The following is a 22493-nucleotide window of genomic DNA, read 5'->3' on the forward strand; positions in this document are numbered from 1 at the left end:
CCAATGAGCTGTCTCCAGGGAGAGGCTGGTGTTTGAATTTCACACAATGCTTTTTATTTGAAATTAAGACAAAGAGAACAGGGGGAAAATTAGGAAGGAAATAATATTTTCCCAAGAAAGTGTTGTGGGGATTTGTCTCCTGTCTGCCATATTTGTTCTGAGTCGAATCTGGAATGGCTGTCTGTCTCTACTGGCTCAAATTTTGGGCTTTAAGTCAATTTTAAACCAGAAAATGGCCATTTACAATCCTAATTTCTCATAGGAGCACCCATATGTAAGATCTAGATGGCCTGCTAAAACATATGTCTGGAAAACAGCCCCGTATTGTGGCAACTTTAGGCAGATAGTTGATCTACATCTATCTGCCACTGCACCCTCCACATTTGCCTTTCACATCTTTGAAGAACTGTACAGCTACCAAGTAATTAATCCTCACCACCTCTCTACCCTATACACAACATTCCTGCTGGTTTTGAGAGGCTTTGTTAATGTATCACCAAGTAAGCCAGAGCAGAAATATACAACTACAATAGCTCTAGTTAAACCTTACAAGGGCTGTGTGAACTTTCTCTGTCTTCAGTGGGGGTAAGCAGGCTGGAAACCCTACCTGCTCAAGGTCACGGAGCGACCGGTTGCCAGTAGGCCAGCACTCCTGACTTTGCAGGCTGCTGATGGCTCCCCAGCCCTCACTCCTTGCCAAGATGTGCTGTGATGAACTGAACATGGCTGCACAGAGCCTCTCACTTCTAATCACCAAAAGTGCAACTCACCCAGACTCATCAAGCAGATGCTCTTAGTACTGCCAGACTCCGGTTAAAAAGCAAGAGCAGTGATGTTACTACTAGTCTTACCAGCCCTGGTGACATTAAGTACTTACAAAATCAGGATTCATTTTTGTGGCTTGCAAAGTCCACCTGGATCCCTAAGGAGAAAACAGACAGCTGTAAAGCCTTCAAGATCATAGAATCAAGATGACCTATGGTACTAGAAAACATGGGCACAGAGAAGAAGACAGCGCTGGAGGTCTTATTTCCCATTTATTCCTTTCCTTCCCTGTAACACCTGCCAGTAGGCAGGGCACATTCTTCCACATCACCCTCCTGTGTCAGACACTTGGCAGGACTGCGAAGGGATGGTCAGCAGTGATGGTGGGCATTGCCTTAGCAAGCCCCTGGATACCTGGGAGGAGCGTGGCACTCTGCATCCCCAGGATGCTTTGGTGTTAGCCTGGAAAGACAAGGGTGCAAAGCCAGGCTGGTAGGCAGACCTGCAACGCGCTGTACTGTACCTGCTGATCAAACAGGGCCCAGAACATTGGCAGCGGTATGAAGAGGAAGAGAACGCGTGTCACCATTTTAACCTCCCCAATCAGCTGCTTCTATAAAGGGAACAGGCAAAAAGGTAAGATGGGAGTGAGAAGCCAGGGGGTGGTTCAAGTCACAAAGCATGGGAGCTCCTGTTTCTTTCTGCATGGCAGTTATTCGTTGCACTTATTCATCATATTGGACATATTTGCATTTCTCCACTTCAGTGCAGCACCTAAACTGTCCATTAAGGGTCAGGAGAGTACAGATGTGGGAAGGGAGAGGGCAAATGAGAGCCCGGTGCATGTGAGCCGTGGTGTGGTCAGGCCAGTCTTACTGTCTCCCCTGTATGTCTGGCTGTTTCCTCCCTTCCCCTCCAAATTTGCCAGGTAGAGCATCACCTACCGAATATTTTTCTGATGCCCAGTCCAGCCAGTGATCTCTCTTTGGAATCTCACGGGAGCGGTTTTTCAGCCGGTTTTTAATAGCAAACTAGGGAGAAAAACAAGTAACTTTACTCCCTCATGGAGTCCCTGCCCTTGTCATACTCCCAACACAAGGCCACCCTCCCCACCCCAAAATGTAAACAGCAGCAGAAAATTGCAGGGGTTTGTTGAACACCTGCAAAGTCTCAGATTGGATGCTTTATGACCAATTCTCTGCAGGGAAGTTTCTGTGACATTGGTTGATTAAAGGTACGATGTGGGAATGAACTACCTCTTGAGCTTGTTTTTCAGAGACAAATGTGACACAAGCCCCCAAAGATTGTTCCATGTTTGATCTGAAACCTACTACGTGATAAAGCTTTAAACATAATTTCTTCAGTTCTCTTCCAAAAAGCACCTCTTAAAGTGACCACTGTGCCTGGGAGGAAATGTCTTGTTACACAAAGCAATGTCAAAATCAGAACTCTCAGTCCCTTCTTGTTCTGGAGACCTTTCTTAGCATATTACCGGTGCAGCCCACTTCTCATTCACTCCTAGACCAGCTTGCAAGTTGGTTTCTCACTGGAGGAGAAATCAGTGACACCAACTTGTTTATTTACGCTGTGTGCTCCAGTCATTGAACACACTGAACACAGCCACCCTGGCAAAAAGAGTGGCAGCCCTCACTTAGAAATATTATCCTTAAGATCTTGCCTGTTTCCCCAAGGTAAATCTGTCACTAGGAATGACCTAGGTAAAAAGAAAACGTCTGCTGTTACACAGCAGCTTCCTGAAAAAGAAACATCATTATCCACCTATAAGAGAGTATAATAAGAGAGTATTTTTTCATATACTATATTCAGCTCACACACTATGAAAAATAATTGATAACGCTATAATGCAACTTCAGCAGGTGTCTCTTGCATTTACATGAACATGCTGAATGTGCATAATATGAATGTGTACTATTACTGTCTGCTGAACTGATAAACTTCAGTAAAACTATTCAGCTGAAAAAAAATTGAGTCATCTATCTGAATTTCTGTGAGTTTCTGAATTTTCCCTTCAGCTCAGTCTCCACTAGCATCTGCCACTAGTGGTTCTACTGACATGAACTGAACATGAAGCCAAGGAAAAACAATTGAAATGTTCAAAGAGTAAACTAGGACCTAAATGTGTTTCTTATTCCTTCCAGCTCATCAGCAAGATATCCAGGAACAGCATACAAAAGAACTCCAAATGTCACCTCCCCTTTCCCTCTGCACTTTTCTGACTTGCAACCTCGGAGTCATACATGAAAAAAAAGAGAACAGCAAACACTTACACCAATGCATTTGCACACTTCAAGTAAGATGTTCCCTTGTGGTGGCGTTTTTCTGTACAATCCACTTCCAGCAATGAACACAACTGAAAAATATTATATTCCAAATGAGATTTCCCACGAATGAGGCTCAGTCCTGCATTGGCTTCTGGGAAGGATCACCCACCCCCGTATTCAACAGAAATCCTCTGCCCTTGGGGCTTACAGGATTGCACTTTTAACAAAATAAATATATAGGACTCTCTTAATGCCTTCAGATAGGAGAAAATGCAACATCCTACAAGAAGCAGTGTGATCCCTAGGAAGTCACTGTCATCTTCTAATGATCTGGTCAGGCACAACAGGTACCCACACATCTTATTCATGCTGGGAATCAAAGCTTTGAAATTTTCCTCATCTCTGCTTTTTGTATGCTAACCTTAAAATACAATTCGCATTGAATTTCTGTGCCTGATGCTGGAAATCAACCCTGAGTCATTGCAACCATGGGAGGATTAATCCAGACCCAACACGGGCTCTGTGTACTTGCCTCTCACACACGTTTTGATGCAAACTGCCATGAAGGTCATTGCATCACACAACTGGTGTTGACAGAAATTACCTCCATTTTGGTTTCCACTAAGGGATATGCAATTTAAGATAGTGTTTTGTCTTGGTTTTCCCTGCTCAAAGCACAAAGAATATTGGACCGAGGCTTCAAAATCCTGTCAGAGAGGGGGCTATCTGATTACATATCATTTGTTCTGCTCTTTGAGAGCCCTGAGCACATTGCAATTTCCAAAGATGCTAGCAGGGAGAAGCACAATAAAAGCTGAGCATGAAATCCATATAACAAACCAACCTTGACGCTTTAAACTACCCAATTGTCTCGGTCAGTCCACAGCCAGTGGAGAAATACAGGCACCTCTGTCCTAACACAGGAGGCCTGGGACATCGCAGGGAACTCACTATTTCTCTTTTCTGACCATTTGTGTTCAGTTCTGACTTGCAGAACTGTCAGAGAGAACTCGGAAGTCAGTTTAGGTGAGCTGCACTGAAATACACATGTGCAAAGTCACCCGGAGTGGGTAGTTGCACTACCTCATTTTTAGCATCTTTCCTTGGATGTGTTCGTGCCTCTAAAATGTGATTCATTAGGTTTGCTGGAACACCTTCTGGTGATGCTATTGACTCCTTTAGGAACTGAGGTTCCTGCATTAGGTTTGGCATTTGGAATTAAATAGTATCAATCTTTCCCCATCTTTCAGAAACTGAAGCAGCCCAGAAAATCTTGCCCTATAAGATTTCCATTCTGTCTCTAAATCTTTCCTTGCTTTCCATCATCACCAAGAAAGAGCCAGTGATGGCTGAAAGAGTATTTTCTCCGGTTCTACATGCTGCTCACATAGTCAAATATATCACTTCCAAGAGCATTTTAGCGTGTTACAAAAGAACACAGAGCTGCTTTGCCGGGCAGGCTGTGGAATCTGGCAGCAGGACACTAGCTAAAAACACATTTCGATTGATGCCCTCACCAAAACTGCAATATTTACATGTCCTTTTCCCCCTGGGCAGCTACTACCCTGCTAGAAGCATTCATCACACAATGATGCACAGAGGAGCCTGTGCTGCCTTAAACTGATAGGAAGAGGCCACAGGGGAAAAAACAAGCTTCTAAGACCCGTGACCATGCACTTTTTTGAAAATAATGGCTGTAATGTTAGCTGTGGCCTGATGACATTTCTCCAGTGTCCCGATTCTTCTCTCTGATGGAAGTTCGAGGGGAGAGAGGGACATACACATTCTCTGGGGGACAAACTTTTCAAGACACCGATGCTGTGGGGAAATCACACAATTGCTTGGTCTCTCAATTAAGCTAACAAGCTGAATGAGAAGTCACCCCATGCTGTGTGAAAACCTCTCAAATGCAGCATAGTAAGGGGACTGCTCCCCTCAGCAGCTTGCAACTGTGAAACTAAAGCTAATGGGGTGTCCTCTGTATTGGCTACCAAGGAGTAACTGTATGAACGTGGAAATTACTGAGTATTTTATAAGGGTTGAATAAGAAATCTTGACAAGTACATTAATGGGACTAAGATGCAAGCTTTTGGAAGTAGGGTGATTGTGGCTGCCTCCTTACACTTGGACAATAAGGGCTTTTTATTGCAACATAATAATAAGCTGTCACTGTAATTGTGGGAATTACTTCAGCCAAACAAAGTGAGACAGCTCAGAATAAAGTAACATCTCATTCAGCTCCTTCTGCCATTTCTGTGTGGCGCACAGACTCTGAAGCAAAAGTCTGAGCCATTAAAGATGGTACCAAGCTGTAAAGAGCCTGTGGAAAGGTTAGATGTGGCATGCTAAGCTTCTCTTCTCTAAACTGCAGAATTTTGAGGACTGCTCAGATTGCAGTTCAAAGGCCAAACCTTCTCACAGGCAAAGCTGCAAGTCATCAGGAGAATCACTTTGGCACCTCCCTTTGCTTTATAGAGCGAGGCAATTGTGTTTTGAAACATCCACCAGACCACCCTCTCATCAGTATCATGATAAAGGATTGCAGTAAAACCATGGTCTGCCCACCACTAAGTGAAATAGTGATTTTTTCTTGCTGTTCTGAACTGTGGAATTGTTGGATGATCTCGAACCTTTGAATTTCCATTGTAGTATCCATCCAAAGCAAGTAATTTTGTCTATTTTCTCATCTATCTATGCACTCAAAAATGGTAACTCCTATTACAAGCGTTGTTGTTTCCACTCACCAAGCGCCAACACCATCAATGCTGCCGGGACACCAAAAGCCAGTGCATAACAATCCTCTCCAAAACATTTCACATCCCCTGAAAAAGTAGTCAGAAATAAAAGCACCTCATTACAGTCAGACTGATGTTACCGGGGCCTTTGATTTGCTTCCCCTAAATCAGTCACTTCCCCTGGCTTTAAATCTTCTTTGCTGGTGCTTGACACTGTGAATTGAATCTCCTTGAAACAGTTGTCCTCCCTTGATGAAGACAATTTGGAAGCAGGGTTAGTGTCTGCCAGCAAAAGCAGTTGATAATGGGATATTGATGAGAACAGTAGAAGGGAGGGGGCAGACAAATAGGTAGACAGCAACAGCGGGAACTGTAATTTGGAAAAAACCCACAACATTTAAAATAACCTGAAGCCTTTCTGTATTTGCCTAGATCTAAAAAAACAGTACTGTTTCCACATTATTTGTGTCAGCTGCATGAGTTACTGAGCTTAAAACCTGAATCTGATTTCATAGCTACGTAAAGTGGAAGCCAATACCCCTACTAAATAAGTGGGAGCACAGGATTAGTTTCAACAACCCGGTTCCCTTTCTCGCCACCTTTGCACTCTCACTAGAGGCAGCTTGCTCCAAATGTCAGGTCTTGCAGTAACCCATCAGGAAGCCAGGTTTGTTACAGCACGGCTTTGATTGACCTGAGCTATGGTTCACTGAAAGCCTGTGCCCCTTGGACCAGGTCAGTTCTCACAACCCATGGCTTCTAGCCCAGTTGCAAACAAGAAGCCAGCAGTGGGGTCTGTGTTTGTGTGCCAGTGGCTGCAGGTTACTGCATTCTTACATGGAACAATAACAAAATGGCTAAAGTAAGCCAACATAGTTAACAAGAAACCAACACATGAAGCCTTCGCTTGTTCCTGTTTATTGTCCCTGGGCAGTCACGGGCAGCTGAATAGCTCTGTGTGTGCGTAGTACTTATTTATTTATTTTCAGCAAATTCAGCCGAAATCCAACAAAGCTGTCAGTGACACATTGTGGGCATACTGAACTTTTGACATGCAAAGTTGAGTTGGATTTCTCCACCTAAAAGTATATATTCTACATTTCTGCCAAATGTCTATGAACTGCACTTCTTGCTCTTCCAAGAAAAGCTTTCACACTTAGCAGAAATTTTACTCTTTCCCCATCCTCTCCACTTCATTTCCATGTTGCAACTACTTTATTGCTAGGCTAGATTGGCACAGGTTTTGATGTTCGAAGGGGACTGGGTTTTCATCTGCCCACTGACTGCTCTGAGCAAAAGCCCCTTCCCAACAGAATGCTGACCTGGGGACACCAGTGAGAAAAAGAACAAGTGATACAGCATTTGTCTTTGCCCGGGTTCATGGACAATTGTCCAAAGCCTTGTGAAATGGCCTGTTAAAATAATATCTCTGAACAAAGAAAGCTTCCTAGAGGCCATGGGATGGAATGAAAAATATTGCTACTAAGTGTGAAGCCTACCTTGTCCCTGTCCCCATCCCCATCGCCTACAGCCTGCTGCTCTGCCTCTGTGTCTGTATTTAGAGCGTGCCAATCCCCTTGGATTCTAGGCGCTGCGATACAATGAAGTAAGTGCAGCAAGACTCAGGGACTCAAAAGGGTTGTGCAAGCTGGCTAGAATATAAAGTAGGTCTTAAATGGGGCATAGGCCTGTGCTTTGTCTTCAAGGCGAGTTGCTCAGGGCTGCAATCTTGCAAGCAGACCCACGCAGACACGCCTGGGTGCCAGGACAGAGCCCTCCAGAAGTCAGCAGCACCCTGTGGGAGGGAGAAGGTAGGACTTCAAAACCAGCCCTACTGAGTTTTTCAGCCCTGACACCTGCACAGGACAGCAGAGATCAGTTCCCATCCACAGGTTACCTGCAGGCAAGACAGGACAATAATCCTTCAATGGCAATGGGGAGGATTAGATGATCATATAGGTCCTTCCACCTTTCATATTTTAATTCTACAGTTCAGGCTGGCTTTGAAATACAACCAGGAATATAGTTTCAGTGACTTGTCTGCTAGTACTATAAATCTGTTACGCTGCTCCGGCAGGATTAACAAGGCGTAAATGCAATACACTGGCCACTCCACAGATAATATAATTTCTGCCATTCAGTTGTCATAAAAGCCTAACTATGCACAGCAGAGTAGTCAGAGGGCAGCTAATTTATTGTCTTATTCTAAATCAACACTGACCTCTTAATACAGGAGTTACAAACGTGGAGATCAAACTTCCAGCATTAATGGATAAATAGAAGATGGAAAAAAACTTGTTTCTCTCCGAGGTCTAAAACAAGAGAAGACAATATCAATGTCACGGCTAATGCACAGCATTGGGCTTGCAGATTGAACACTATCAATTCTCTTGTTAGGAAGGCTGGGTAAATATTGACACATAGCGCATAAAATGTTAAGCAAACATGCTTGCATTCAGGTGATGGTAAATGCTCACACAAATCAGCTCACGTTACTTGAGAAGCGCTTTGGGGGTTTTTGGCATTTCAGAGGAAAAGCCACTGCTTTGAGAGTGTTGTGAGACTAGAAGAAGGGGGGACAGCGTTTACTTATTCAGAACAAATAGCATGATTCAGATCCTCTGTCACCTAATTCAATCCAATTTGGCACAGTTTGACGAGCTCATAATTTCTTCCCATGTCTGAACTCTTTTTTGTTTGTTTTTTTTCCCTCCTCTCCTGTGTAGAAATAGAAAAAGAAACCTGTGTATTTTGAGGAGCTGGTAATGACAGCACAGATGAGAGAGTGCCAGCAAATTAGATGTATCCACCACACAGGAGATTACCAAACTGAGGCCAGTCAACCTTAAACTGATAGGGTAAATTAAATCTATGGGAGCAAATTCAAGAGCCTGAGGGAGGGATGAACTCTAAGAGAAACAATTCAGAATTAAACTAATGTTGTAACATATTATAGTTCGTATAGTCAACGGATTCCTGTTGATTTTCTTTCCTCCTGTATAATTCATAATTTGGAAGGAATCAAGAACTTGATGCAGAGTTTGGTTCTTTTTGCAGGAGTAATGTGTGAGGGCGTTCAACCAAGAGCAGTCTCTTCTTGCTTGTGAGAGAGACCTACATGCACAGTGGCACACGCACACACGGTGCTAAACCTCCTCCCCGTGCCTGGGTGTGCCAGGAGAGTGGAGAAGGAAGAGCAGGCTACCTGACCTACCCCATGTTCATCTGTCCCACCAGCTATGGGACACCTGAGTCAGGGAAAGAAGCATCTTTTAAAAAAGATGGCCCTGGCCCAGGTAGTCAATATATTCCATATGAATCCAGGCTTTGCTCCCACCTGGCACTTTATTAGGCAAGTTGCTTGGAACATGGCTCGGTGCCTGGCAGACAGCCCCTTGAGCCACGTGTCCATGACTTGAGAATCATTTGCATGCGAAGCTTTAACTTAGCTGAGTGTGAGAAAGCTCCTCAGGGGCCTGGTTCTGTCCCCTCTCCTTCTAATATGTCCTGCTTCCTTCTGCGCCCCGAGACAACAACATACACAAGGCTAGGAAACGGGAGAAAATGTGAAAAATTGCAGGCAGCTAAAAGAGAACAATTCTTAAGGAATGAAGCCTGGGATCCAAAAATGTAACAAAACTTCTGATGACTGATGGTGCGGCCAACAGGAAATATTGCAGCTTCCTTTGGAAAGAAGCCTCCTATCACAGGGGATTACTGCAGGGAAGGTGGGCAGGTGGGAGGTGTGGGAGGGCTTCTCTTTATGTCCCAGGTGAAACGGGCACTGGGAAGGTGTGGATGAGAGCCCCATCACTTCCCAGTGCCACCCACCGAGGATTCCAGGGGTCCCCTTGCTTGGATTAAGGGCTTTTTGCCTTGCCCCAGCACAGTTATGAAGACCCCATCAACTTGAGCTTTTGGCTCTTCCACAATTTCATTTCCTAGCGTGTCCCAGGCAATCTGGTCCATACATTATTCATAAACGATTTATCATGGATCAAAGGATTTGTAAGCCTTATAATAACCATTTCTATAGTATGTTCCCATGGTTAATAGCAAACAGCACTGGATCTTACTACCTCTTATATTCCATTTCTATCCTCACCAGTGTTTTTGATTACCTGGAACTTTCTACTGATAAGATAGTAAAAGTATAGTTTCTTCTTCCTGCTACCTTTGTAACTAGTTATTTGTAATCAAGAGGAAATCTAGAGAAATGAGCAGCCTCAGTGATCTGTCCTCCCAGAGTAGCTCTGTCATGGCTTGACATGGGTGGTGCAGTGGAGTCCTCACAGTCCTGCCCTCTTCTAGTCAAATTCTCATGCCATATCTCTAACCCTTTGTATCCCAGCGACTCAGAATTTCTGAGAGCTGAGGAAAACTCAAGCACGCAGCACTCAACATGACAAAGTCTAGAGCAACAATTACCAATAAAAATGTGCTGGTAAGAGAAGAGAGTAGTGATGCATAAAGAATTTGGGGCATCTTGTTTCACACACTTTCAAATTTCAATCATGGAAAAAAATGGCCAGAGAAAAGCAGAAGTGTGTACAAAAATAATGACCCAGCAGCTTGCAAATTACACTGATTGGAAAAAAAGAATTCCCTCCCTATTTTCTTAATCTTTAGAGCAGACATACATTAACAACATGATTTGGATTAGCTAATTTGAGAAAAAGTACTGTACATGATAATCCTGATCTCCTTGGCAACCAGAAAATAAAGAAACAAAGAGAGAGCTATTTAGTACCTTAAACACCATATCACACTGTTTGAAAGCAGCTTTGATCCTTAATTAATATGCACAGCAGCCTTCGCATTCATATAGCATATCATAAATATCGTTTAGTTCAGGCATTTTTAGCTTGGACTCCTAATCCCATAGACAAAGATGCTTGGAAATCTCCTGCAGATAAATCTACTTTCCCTGTCTGACCTCCTGCTGAAACAGTCTCCCTCACTGTTTCTAGTAGTCCTGTCCTCAAAGTAGCAGATCCAATACTATTACACTCATAAAGTACTTAAAAGATAACCAGGTCAATGGTGTGCATTTACCTCAAAACATAAATTTATCTCTACATGGGAATAGCAGGGGCAATTTATTTATTCATTTTATATACAGAACTACCACATCCCTAGTTTCCAGATGGAACAACTAAGCCTGTGCACTTAAGGGTCAGCTGAAGCTTATTGGTGTCCTGAAAACTAAGGGGGAATCAAATGCTTCATTTAATTTGGAATTTTTAAATCTTATTTCATCCTACCTGGAGTGGAAGATGAAAAACGTTAAGTCCTGTCAAACAGCACTCCGAAGGAGAGAAATATTCTGGTTGGCCCCAAACCTTTCATTCCTTACAAAATCAAAACTTCTCATTCCAATTTTCAAGACTTAAATTTCCTATCACATAGCATAAAACACCTTTTTCTTCTGAAAGGCCAAGTCATTTTAAAATGGTAAAATACAAAACTTTCTATTCTGTAAAGAATTAATAGAGCAGAACGCATTGTCCTTATCAGAAGGCTTTTTACAGTTTTCTTTCTCTAAATTAGTTTTTCTTGAAGGCAACACACAGGTGAACGTTTAAGCCTTAGTATTTGATAAATTTTTTGGAGAGGTGTAGTCTGAATGCTGGAGAATGGGTACAGGCCCACACAACCACAGGCAATTCAGGTTTTTCTCTGTAACTCACTTGTGGTTGCAAGTTTGGGATAATAATATGTATGTGCCTGGCTGAGGTGCTGAGATTCATTAGCTGAAGTCTATAAAACACTCTGAAGATAAGTGGTACATATTATCATACTGTAATTAGGTGGTAATTGAAAGATGCTGGATAAACATTATTAATCATTAATATTCATAGAAGTAGCACTTCTGAAAACGCTGCTGTAACACCTCTTAGAATCCTTTTGGGACAGCTATTGGCGCTGCAAGCTGGGATGCCCACATGCTAGTATGCACACACTGTACTCCCAGAGCACGTATGCTGCACGGCCAGACTGGTTTTGGTCAGAGTTGTGCCAACTGGGGAGGCTGGTGACCACCAGATAATTGCTGCTCCCTCTTCTGCAGCATCCTCTAAAGCACCAGGTCCAACTGACAGCACAGGGTGGACATGCCCGCAGAAGGATCTGCTTTGAACAAGTGACTGTGAAACATCTTGTTTTGTTACTCCGTACTAACTATAAGCTTCATCACTTCAGCATCACACAGTTCACGTGCAGAAAGCACAAGTCTTCCCAAAATTTTGAGATAAACATTCTAGTCTATATTATTCATTTATTAAATGCTGACTACGTGCTAGGGCATTGCAAAAGACAAAGTGCAGACTGCTCTACGGGGGTCACATCTCTTGTCCAAGGCCAAGGAGCCATCACCTATCCAACTCCACCAGTGCCTTTCCTGACAGACCATTAGTCTAATGTCCTTCTTCAACGCCTCTAGTGATGGGAATTTCCATCTCCCAAAGGTCCTAATCTTTTCCACTACTTCTCTAGTTCTATTTCTGGAAAACTCTTCGTGCTGCCAGCCCTAAATAATCCTCCTTGAATTTAAGTCTACTCATTGCAGACCCAATTGATGCAAGTTCAATTCCAACTTTATTAAACAGGCTGCGTTCTTAAATATTCTTTCTGTTCTCCTGTTCACGCGATCACGCGCCGAGGACGCAAGATAGAGCAAGCTTGATTGGGTATCACGCGTTGTCCACGCGCCCTTAATCCTTAAGTGATTGGTTAGTCTAGAAAGATGCTATATGTGTATTATTCTTGCTATCAGCATTTTCCCATCCGCATTTTCTTACTTTTCTGCTAACTTAAATTGCAACTGTATCCGTTAGTTTTAGCTCATGGCCTTGGTTCACAAACCCTGGTATTCATTCAGTATCGCTAAGGCCCCAACACCCAATGTTTATTTTCTTTCTTGTAGCAGTGGCCTTCTATATATCTGAGGACTTACGCATTGCACAGAAGTTGCTGATTTGAACGCTGTCATTAAGAAACCTGAATTTTTTATTTTTGTGTTAAGTCAACATAAATCTAAGTGTTTTACTTCAGGTCAATCTGAAAATTTAGCATTTTGCCTGAGGCTTAGTATTTCCTGACCTGCTTCGCTTCTTTAAGCACTACCTTATCCCTGGTTGAGCCACTGTGCTGGGAGTTTGAGATTAGTGCAGGTGAGGAGCTAAGTGCTCATGATAGAGAACGAAAACACAAAGCAACTGGACTAACATTCACAGGATGCAGAGCATAAACAGAGCTAAAAAGGAACATTTTCCCAACTCTTCAGAACTTTCCATTCTGGAATACCTAGAAAACATTCAGGGTAGATGTGGTATCAGCACTACTTTCAAAATACTGGAATTTCCTACTATTTTTTTCTGAACAATATCTAAGCCACAGACCATGACTGATTTGAGGGAAAATTCCCAAAGAAGCATAGGCTGGTGATACAATTTTCTCCTTCATTTGCTGTATTCCATTGCTTGCATTATAATCGCCCCTGTTAAGCTGGTTCAGAAATGGCTACAGTTCCATAATATGTGACACAGGATTTTCCAACTACTCCGACATCCAATTAACATTTAGATGATTTGACGCAATTATGACCTATCCTTTCTGATATCAGTCCTGTTCTGCTGTCATGTTTCTTTCCTGAGAATCTGGATAGATTCTCTCAAATTTTATGCAAACCCTCCTACATCACATCTTAATACACCTTTTCCTAGCAAACTGGCCCTTATTCTTGCACAATGAGATTTGATCACATAAACATCCTTGTAAAGTAAGCAGATACTGCAGATTTTAGGAAAAAAAAGAAATCTTACATGTTCCTCTTCAAACTGGTCCCCACCAAATGCAGAGACACAGGGCTTGATACCTCCCGTTCCAAGGGCGATCAAAAACAGACCAACCATAGACAGGACCCTTCATGCAAGAACAAAAATATCACCGTTGCAGAACCTTTCCAGGGTTTATGAGAGCATTTTAGTGTCACCCAACCATGATTCCTCTGGTATCATTGTCTTTTGCACATGGGTAGTGATGATGAGCCAGATAAGTGCAAAACCCAAATTAATTATCTTCATTTCCGCATTCAGTACCAGTCAATTAACCAAACTGCTTTTGTCAGTTTCTTGCTGTTCTGAGGCCCAATGGGCATACTAGAGATCAAAAATCTGTGGGATTCTCACTTGTACAAGAACAAAAGATTGCAGAGGTCAATTGAGAAAAAGAAAAGAAAAAAGAAGGGAGAAGAAAAAAAAAAAAAAGCCTTTTCCTGTAGTCTTCCAGTTTGGATAAGCACAGAAAAACTGTTTCAATTAGGCTCATTCTTGGGTGCTGTCTACCTGCTAGTACTTCTCAAAATACCATTGTTGGCCCGACAGATTTAGTCTGTAGGGGACAGGAGTAACAGGAACAGCCAGGTCTGGGACAAAAGGAAACTGTTGTGTAAATGAGATGTGCTCCTGCCTGCACATGCGTATTTTTAGAGCTGTGACCACCTCGGCAAAAACAGCTCGGTGGTTCCAGGGACACCAGCTGGGGAACTACTCTGATAAGTCCATCAGTTCAGAATCTAGGGGGCAAAAGCAGTTCTACCCTATGGAAGAGACAGAATCTTCCTCTGTCACACCAGTAAATGTATCTTTGGGTTTGTGTTTCCATGCACCCAGGGCAACCTTGCTGAGCTGGGCAGCTGTGAGGGAGGAATGAGCCTGGTGAGGGAGATGGATGGAGGAGACCTAGCTCCAGTAGCATGGTATAGCAGGGAGGGGTTATCAGATGTCGCTGTCTCAAAAGGGCTCAGAGTCTCTGTGGTGCTTTCCAACTCTCTTTGCTGCACACACACTCTAGACCCACCCTTCTGTTCTTACTTGCATATCCCAAACCCTTCCCTGATAAAAGCAACCCACGTACAGCCCCCAAACTGCTGGCCTGATGGAGGTGAAACAAATTATAGTCCTGTGTAAACCAGCTACCATTGCAACCTACGATAGTGCTGCGTTTTCAACAGCTACTTACACATGAACCACCTTGTTGCCTAGGGATGGAATTGCACCGACTGACTTTATCAGATGGCCAACCACATACACAATGGACAGGTAGATGATCGTCCTATGAGGAAAGCAAACAGCAGTGACTGAAGGTGCTGGGTGATGTACGATCCGAAAACAGAGTGCACCTGTGCTTCCTGATACGGCAGGTCTACTTGGCAGACACACAAGGAACTGGTTTGTTCATACCACTGGTACAGCAGGCAGCTGCAACTCTTTTGTGTCAACACTGAGTGCACTGGAAGAAAGAGATTGGTAAATGTGTTCAGATTAAGGAGCGATAGCCCCCGCTTTCTTTGCAGAGGTTGCTGAGCAGAATAAACTAAAAATGTTCCAGTCTTGTCATGCATGGAAGGCTGCAAATAGAAGAGCACTGTTCAGGTCTAACTCAGTTTCCAGATTACTAATAACTGGCATTTTGTAGCATGTGCCTAAGTGAATCTCTTGACCAGAAGGCATCTATAGGGACTGTTGCCCACATTCAACCCACCTGACTAACACATCCGAATTAGGAGTGTGGTTTCCCTGTTGCAAGTACCTCTGAAGGATTGAGCTCATCTATCTGCCTCCCATGTGTTGGTAAGGGAGAAGAAAAAAATCTGACTAGGAGGATCAGGCTCTTGAGTGTATTCTGTTCCTCTACCACCCTCAGAATTAAGAGATTTATGTGCAGACTAAACACACACAGAGGGAGTGGAAGGACTTGTTAGGAGAGAGGTGCTAAATGAAGCTCTGTGAGCTTTGAGTACGGACGTGGTCCTTGGCACACCCAAACCCTGGCTGCAACAGCTAATTTAGAGCCACGTCAGATCATTCCTAAAAGCCCCCCTAATCTTTTATCCTGTCCTCAGTATTGGCTGAGGTCCAGCTCCTACAGGAAAAGCCACCTCCCGTTCAGTCATAGGGATTACACCAGGGAAAGTCTCCTGCCTTATCACAAAAGTCTGCATAAGGATTTACCTTCTCACAACATCATGCTGCAAGATAGATACTGTGAAATACCAATGAACAATGCTAGGTGACCTTAAATAATGAAGTTACTAAACCGCCACTGTTGTTTTTTTCATTCAAAGGGACAAGAGAATGACTAAAATTGAGCACAAAGGAAAAAAGAATATTGATATCTCCTTAGGAACTTTTTACTGGAAAGGCATAGGGCAGCTGTTTTTTTCCTGTTGAGACTCTTCTGCCAGATGTGCTTAGTCCTAGAGAGAAGGGTTCAGCTGCACTTCATCACTCTGACAGCCAATACTCCTCAGACAATGAACTAACAGTGCCAAGAAAAGAAAGTGCAATATCCAGCTGCTCACCACAGCTCCCATGCAGATGATGGCCCCACAATTTACCAGTGGAAGGGAATACTGCCTAACTAACTTGGGGAGCATTTACCTGATTATGTGATGTGCTGAGGGACATGATTTGAGTGAACACAGGTTTCTCTGGCGTAAAAATGGGTGTGCTCACACATTCCCTATGCTGTGAAAGCATAAGTAAATATAGTATAGTTAGTGACATTTTATCTGAAACTGCGAGATCTAGAGGATGACACCGCTTCCTCACCATCTTTGAATCCTTCTCAGAAGCAGATCTTGGCAAGCTGAGAGTTAATCACCCTAGACCTCAGCTTCCTCGAGGTGGGTAGGGAAGGGCAGGGGAGGAAAAGTGTGCTTGTGACATTTAATTTGTTCCAACTTTGTTGCCTATTGGTCCTTGGGTGAAAGAGGAGCACAGAACAGCATGAGCAAACAGAGAAGGGTGACCTTTGTAAGTGTATCTTTGCTGCATTGAGCTAGCTTAAAACTGGGAGCACCCATGCAGTGCCCTTGCACCAGCTGCATGGTGTAGATGTACGCTGGCTGAATTAGAGAGATGTCTTCACTTACTTGTATTTCCCCAGCCACGAGTCTGCCATGATGGCTCCAATGATAGGTGTGAAATAACAGAGCGCAGAAAAGGCATGGTACACAGCGGTGGAGAGATTCTCATCCCAGTGGAAGAAGCTTAAGAAGTACAGTGTCAGGACAGCTAAAAGACAAAAAGCAGATCACATCAGATAATTAACGTGCATCTCTGCAGGTAAGCAGGAAACTACATCACGGTGGCAAGAAAACCACTGATTTGTCTGGCAGCTCTGAGCACTGCTGTGGAAAGATTTGTGCTTTCAGACCCGTTCCTCATAATCCCTGACACGGGAAAAGCTAAAATAAGATATACGAGTATCAGACATTCTTTGCTCATAAACATTTATGTTTAGCTGGAAAATATATTTTCTAGCTTATCTTACCATAACCTGTAGTTCTGTTTATGCACATTTTCTATTTGCAAATTAGGTACCTGTATGATTCAATTTCCAAACATGCTGATTGCACACAACTATGAAAGACATCACACACTGGAAAACCAGGCTTGAGTCAGAGAATCATATAAAAATTTAGACTGGAAGAGACATTTGGAGCTCTCTAGTCCCAGTTTCTGCTCAGAGCAGGTACCGTGTCAATGTTAGGGCACACTATTCATACCTGCATCCCCAAATACTAATTTACTTTGAAAAACACCATGTACAGCCCAGCCCTAGAACACCAGACCTGTGTGTATAGAAAGCCAAGGACAGGAAAGTCACTTCCCAGACCCAGGTCACATACCTCTCATGCCATAGTAGGAGAAGCGCTCGCAGAACTCGTTCACCACGATGAAGGCAATGCTTAGGGGGTAGTTGGAGCCACAGAGTTTCTGCAAGAGACAAATAAGAACGCAACAGTTCTGTGAAAGCCTTCAGCCCAGAAACATAGCCCACAGTTCGTGGGTGGTGGAGTCCAGGCCAAAACCCAGGAGCTCACTGCTGCTTGACTGGCCTGTGGGTTGAACTCAAAAAAGAGAGGAGACCTCACACCTGTCTTGCTTTGGTTAAGATTCCCCAGTGAAATCAGCCTGGCTGACATGGGCCCAGTAAGGACCTCCATGGGTATTCGGGGACTGCCTGGAGCCCACCATGCTCACAGTTCCAGGAACTCCAGTGGAAGGATCCTACCACCTCTCTGCTGCAATGCAAAAATGCACGGAGATGCAAAAACACCTTCAGATGCCTTTTCTCCTACACTTCATATAAAGCTACTACCCTGCCCTCAAACTGCTCTCTCTCCTAGTAGCAGGCCTTGCCTCAGCAGTTGGTAGACCCCGGGGAGCTGCTGTCTGCTTCTGTGTGAACCTGCTCCCTCCTGCATGACAACTGCCCTCAATCCCTGCAGCTCACTTGCACCGAACTGCATGACCACATTCACTGAGGCAGAGCCTCAGCCCTGTGTCCAGCACTGCCTCAGGCACAGCACCCACTTTGTACCCCAAGAACGTTGGCATAGCTGTGGATAACTCAATTTATTAATCAAAACTAAACGAAACAGTGATGGGACTGTCAAATCTGTCTGAGAGTGGCCACTCTTTCACTGAGTGACTTTATTCCAGCTAAAAATCAGCAGCTTCCAAGTAAAATACGTTTCAAGAGATAAGTCTTGGCATGACCTTGCGTGGGCCTCCATCCCTCTTGCTACCCTACTGTGGTCCCCGTCCGAGTTAAGCAGCTTCTAGCTACTTAGCTCTACTGCCTCGCAACAGGGAAAACAGGTTTTCACAGCACTGCACAGCCTCTGCCAATTAGTGGAAGAGAGGGGCTGGTCATGGGGAGGGATGCAGGGGACAGGGCAGGGTGGGGGAGAGTGTGATATTAACAGCTGCACTTATATTTGGGTTTTAAACAGCCACAGTATGGGCCAGTGAAGTGAGATGAACTCTTCACATGCATTTCTGTGCCTCGTGTCAGAAATAACGAATTCCTGTATTTCTTCCCTCCCAGAGTCTCGAATGCAAATACAGATACCAAAATAAAAGTGTTTATTGAGGTTTATTTCACCACCAAGAGACCTGAGCTTATTTGGATTCCCAAAGCAACGGCATCAAGTTTGGAAGGGTCTAGCTTAATGATGCTGTCTTGCTCAACACTATAGAAGAGCAACAAAAGAGAAAAGAGTGGCTGTCTGGAAAATAACCAAAACACAACAAACAAATGCTTTCCACTACTTAACCAGCCTCTTTAAAGACAAATATTTTTGTCCTTTTTTATATATATTTTTCTCTCACTATTTATGGGCTGCCATTTTATTAAGAAACCCTTGGCCTCTTTGCTTTACTAGAGTAAATATGTAATTATTCATTTCATTTATTTACTCTGAAATCACCATGCTCAGCAAAAGGCTCGTAAGACAGAGTGGGCTCCCTTGGAAACCGTACTGGGGTCTCCTGCTTTTAGACTTGCATAAAAATGGTGGCATATATAAGCTGTAAATGCACAAACACACAGACACACACACACATACCTTTCTCCAACAAATTTTTCATAATAAAGAAGAAAAGCCAGAAGAGGCAAATTATGTTTCCTGTGGGTGCCTGGAAGCATTTTCTGAACTTGGAAGTAAAATTGTATAACAGGGATATTTTTCTTCTTCTCTTTCACAGACCTCGCTATCAGTACTCATGAGATTTAACAACATTTGATGGAGATGCAGAGCGTGACTGTTCCAACCCAGCTGGCCAGGTGTGGGGAACCCTGCTGCCTTAACTCACCCCTCCGCACCCGATGCACAAGCCCTGCTGGATTTAGCTGCAGTGGTTTAAGGTATCACATGCCTCGCTGCGACCTGCGGTGACAGAAAACCTGGCAGTGACCCATTTCAGCCACTCCTGCTCCGAGATGGGCACCTCCTACAGACGAGCAGGGAAAGGAGAGCGGGAGGCGGTGATTTCCCAGCTAAACCTCCCCAGGCGCCTGAGCCAGCACCCTGAGTAAGTGCTTCCAGACACTGAGCTACGACTTACAAGCAGGGGTACTTCCATCAGGCTTGTATGTCATGAGATGGCACCAGCACAGGCAGAAACCCTCATGTATCCTCTCCGCTGTATCACTGACCTGCCTGGGGCCTGCCTGGACATCCAAAAGTGGGCGGCTTTCATCCATGCAGGAGAGCCAGACGCAGCTTGCTCGCTTTCGCGGAGGAGCACCTTGCTCAGCAGAGAGCCCCAGCAAAAGCAAAGAGGCTAAGCCTGGATCCGTGAGCACACAGATAGTCTGCTGTGCTTAGCTACCACTGTAAGCCCGGGATCTGCAGGATTATGGAGCTCTTAAAGATACTGTGGAAGTTGATAGTCTGTTTCTTTGGAAAAAAGAAAGGTCGTTTAAAGTGCCAGGGACGGGAGATGTTTGTTTTCACCTCTCCTTGCTGACTAGTTGGAAAATAGGGCTAAGATTAATATTTCACAGGAGCTCTGGGTATCCAATAGTTAATGTCTGCACAGCACTTAAATTCGTTAGTTAAATAGTTGGCTTGCTAATGACAGGACTGACTGCAGGCTTTAAAAGCAAGTATTACCATACTCAAAGCAGGTGCAATGCAAGCCCTGTTCTTCCCAAAGTCTATACAGTTCAACTCAAAGCAGGTGCAATACAAGCCCTGTTCTTCCCAAAGTCTATACAGTGTACAGTTTTTAGGGGTCAAACACTCAACAAGGAAAGTAGCATTCAGAAAAAAGTCATCAATCAAAACTTTTACCCTTTTTCCCAAAGATTCAGACAGTTCATTTTTCCCTTTAATGTGCCCTTTCTTAACTTAATCAGGTTAGTGGAGGGATTTTTGCCTTGAGTTGTTAATGCTTATTTCAACCCTCTGCAAGAAAGGGTGTTTGTCTCTAGCCAGAGCACAACAGAGGAAAGAACAGAGAGATCTTGCAATGTTTAGAGCAAGCTGAGCAGAAAGCAAAGCAAAGGAAACCAGCTGTAACACTCACCGGGGATTTTTTCTGAACAGGGAAATCTCCTTTGGGGGGATCATCTCCTGCAGAAATAAAAGTGAACAAAGTTTCCTTGGATTCGTTTCTCTGAAAAGCGTTCATCTCCCCTCTCGCCTTGTCTCCCACCATGCTATGTGGCTGTGGTGAGTTGACTGGGAAGATTTCCAACCTCAGGCATGAAGTTTGATTCAGTTTGAGTTAACCCTAATTGAGCACATTTGTGCAGCCAGGGCACAAAGGAGAGGGAGATGCTACCAGGAAAGACAACTCCAGAGTTCAAGAAGAGTCAGGAAACGTAGCCTAAATCATTCACAGGTTGGGGCTGTCAGCACTTTGTGGCACAGACCTCCCATTTGCTTGGCGTGCCCCCAGCTATTGTACGTGCACCAGCCCAGCACAGCACTGTATGCTGAACAGATGTGAGCTGAATAAAAATCCCAGGTCCCAGCTACCCCTACAGCCTGCGGATTTAGGAGCAGAGCGTGCACTTCCCTGCCAATGCAGTAAGGACAGGTTTATTCTGCAGGGACTGCAGGGATTTCATTCCACCGAAAAGCCACACATCCCTCCCAAGCCATAACTACTAAAATGCACATCACGTCAAACCCTTGGACACTGGGTGTCATGGACACCTGCACTGTGTTAAATCATTTCTTTGCTGTCCCAGGAGTGAAGTGACCCAGGTTTCACTCCTGCACCAATTCCCTGGAATGACTTTGCTTTTTCCCTACAGGAGAGTTTAATGTGGAGGGCGCAGCCAGCACACAAGAGCAGCCCCAAGCCCCATCTCTACTTCCTATTATCCAGGAGCTCTCTATGTGGCAAATGCATCCTAGGCTGTGCTGGGAGCCCGTGGATTCCCTCTGCAGCTATGTGGGCTCAGCTCCCTGCAGGTATCCTATTGTCCCTCCTCCCCAACCCCTCCCATGGGAATATAGGAGCTCTTTATCAGTATTCTTCCAGTGCCAGTTGCAATTACAGAGCAAAATTCACAACCTTCCCATAAACCATCCTCAGTGGCTGTGGCTCTGCAGTATTCTCGGTGCAGTGGAGGCTTTTTTTTCTTCCCTTTACATTTGGCTTCTTTAAAAGGCAAATGTTCAAAGAACTTTTCCCAAGTCTTTCTCCCTTCTCTCATTGGCAAAAGTACAGACCACACCCAGAACCCATAGCTGGTAGAAGGAGTCTTCATCTACTCATCCCTGGCTCCAGTACTGAGTGGCTGCTAGCGCTTGGGTAGCACAGGAACCAGGTTTGCAGTTGACAAACCAGGAGAGGGGCCTTTGCTCACACCACATATCCTTAGTCTGGCTGCAGTTATTGCTAACAAGACATGGAGAACATTTATATAAGGGACTCAGATGTGACAGAGTGCACAGAGGAAGCATAATTACTCTCCACATTCCTTCACGTGCTCTGGCATTGCTTCCTCTGAAGATCCACAGGGATCCTGTTTCACTCCTGCTAACTTGGCAGCTAAACATGGGGCCAGTGAGGCAGCTAAACATGAAGCCCAAACTTCAGATCAGGCCAGGGAGGTCTAAGCATTTCGTATTCCCTTTTTCTCCTATAACAGAAGTAAAGCAACACTTTGGTACCTCCTCTGTATTGCCACAGACCAGGTCCTCACCTCCAGCCTCCCCAGTGACTTGCACACTCACACCACCTTGCTTTTCACCTGGGTCACACTTCTCAGGTGCCAGAAACAACCTCCAGGGTTTGTTAGGGTTTGTTAAGCCCATTTGATGGGCAAGAGTGACTCAAAAGTACACCCAACTTTGGGGGCAGTGCAAGGAACAGACTTGTGCACATCGGTCCTGTCT

The 22493-nt window shown here is 44.2% G+C and overlaps 1 protein-coding gene across 5 annotated transcripts in view; it reads right to left on the minus strand.

Annotated features, from left to right (window-relative positions):
* The window catches only part of SLC15A2 (solute carrier family 15 (oligopeptide transporter), member 2), a 48078-nt gene that overhangs the window by 22361 nt on the left and 3224 nt on the right, over positions 1-22493 (minus strand). For 2 of the 5 annotated variants that reach the window (XM_014940100.1, XM_014940080.1), the window contains 11 exons: positions 20668-20714; positions 17478-17565; positions 16719-16860; positions 14804-14896; positions 13606-13705; positions 8004-8094; positions 5792-5869; positions 3054-3136; positions 1710-1796; positions 1289-1378; positions 878-922 (listed from right to left, as the gene is read on the minus strand). In XM_014940100.1, the coding sequence (XP_014795586.1) occupies positions 878-922; positions 1289-1378; positions 1710-1796; positions 3054-3136; positions 5792-5869; positions 8004-8094; positions 13606-13705; positions 14804-14896; positions 16719-16860; positions 17478-17565; positions 20668-20714 (944 nt within the window). The other 3 variants (XM_014940108.1, XM_014940114.1, XM_014940090.1) reach the window with 3 other exon arrangements.

Source organism: Calidris pugnax, unplaced genomic scaffold (assembly GCF_001431845.1).
Source record: "Calidris pugnax isolate Ruff unplaced genomic scaffold, ASM143184v1 scaffold21, whole genome shotgun sequence".
Lineage (NCBI taxonomy): Eukaryota > Metazoa > Chordata > Aves > Charadriiformes > Scolopacidae > Calidris > Calidris pugnax.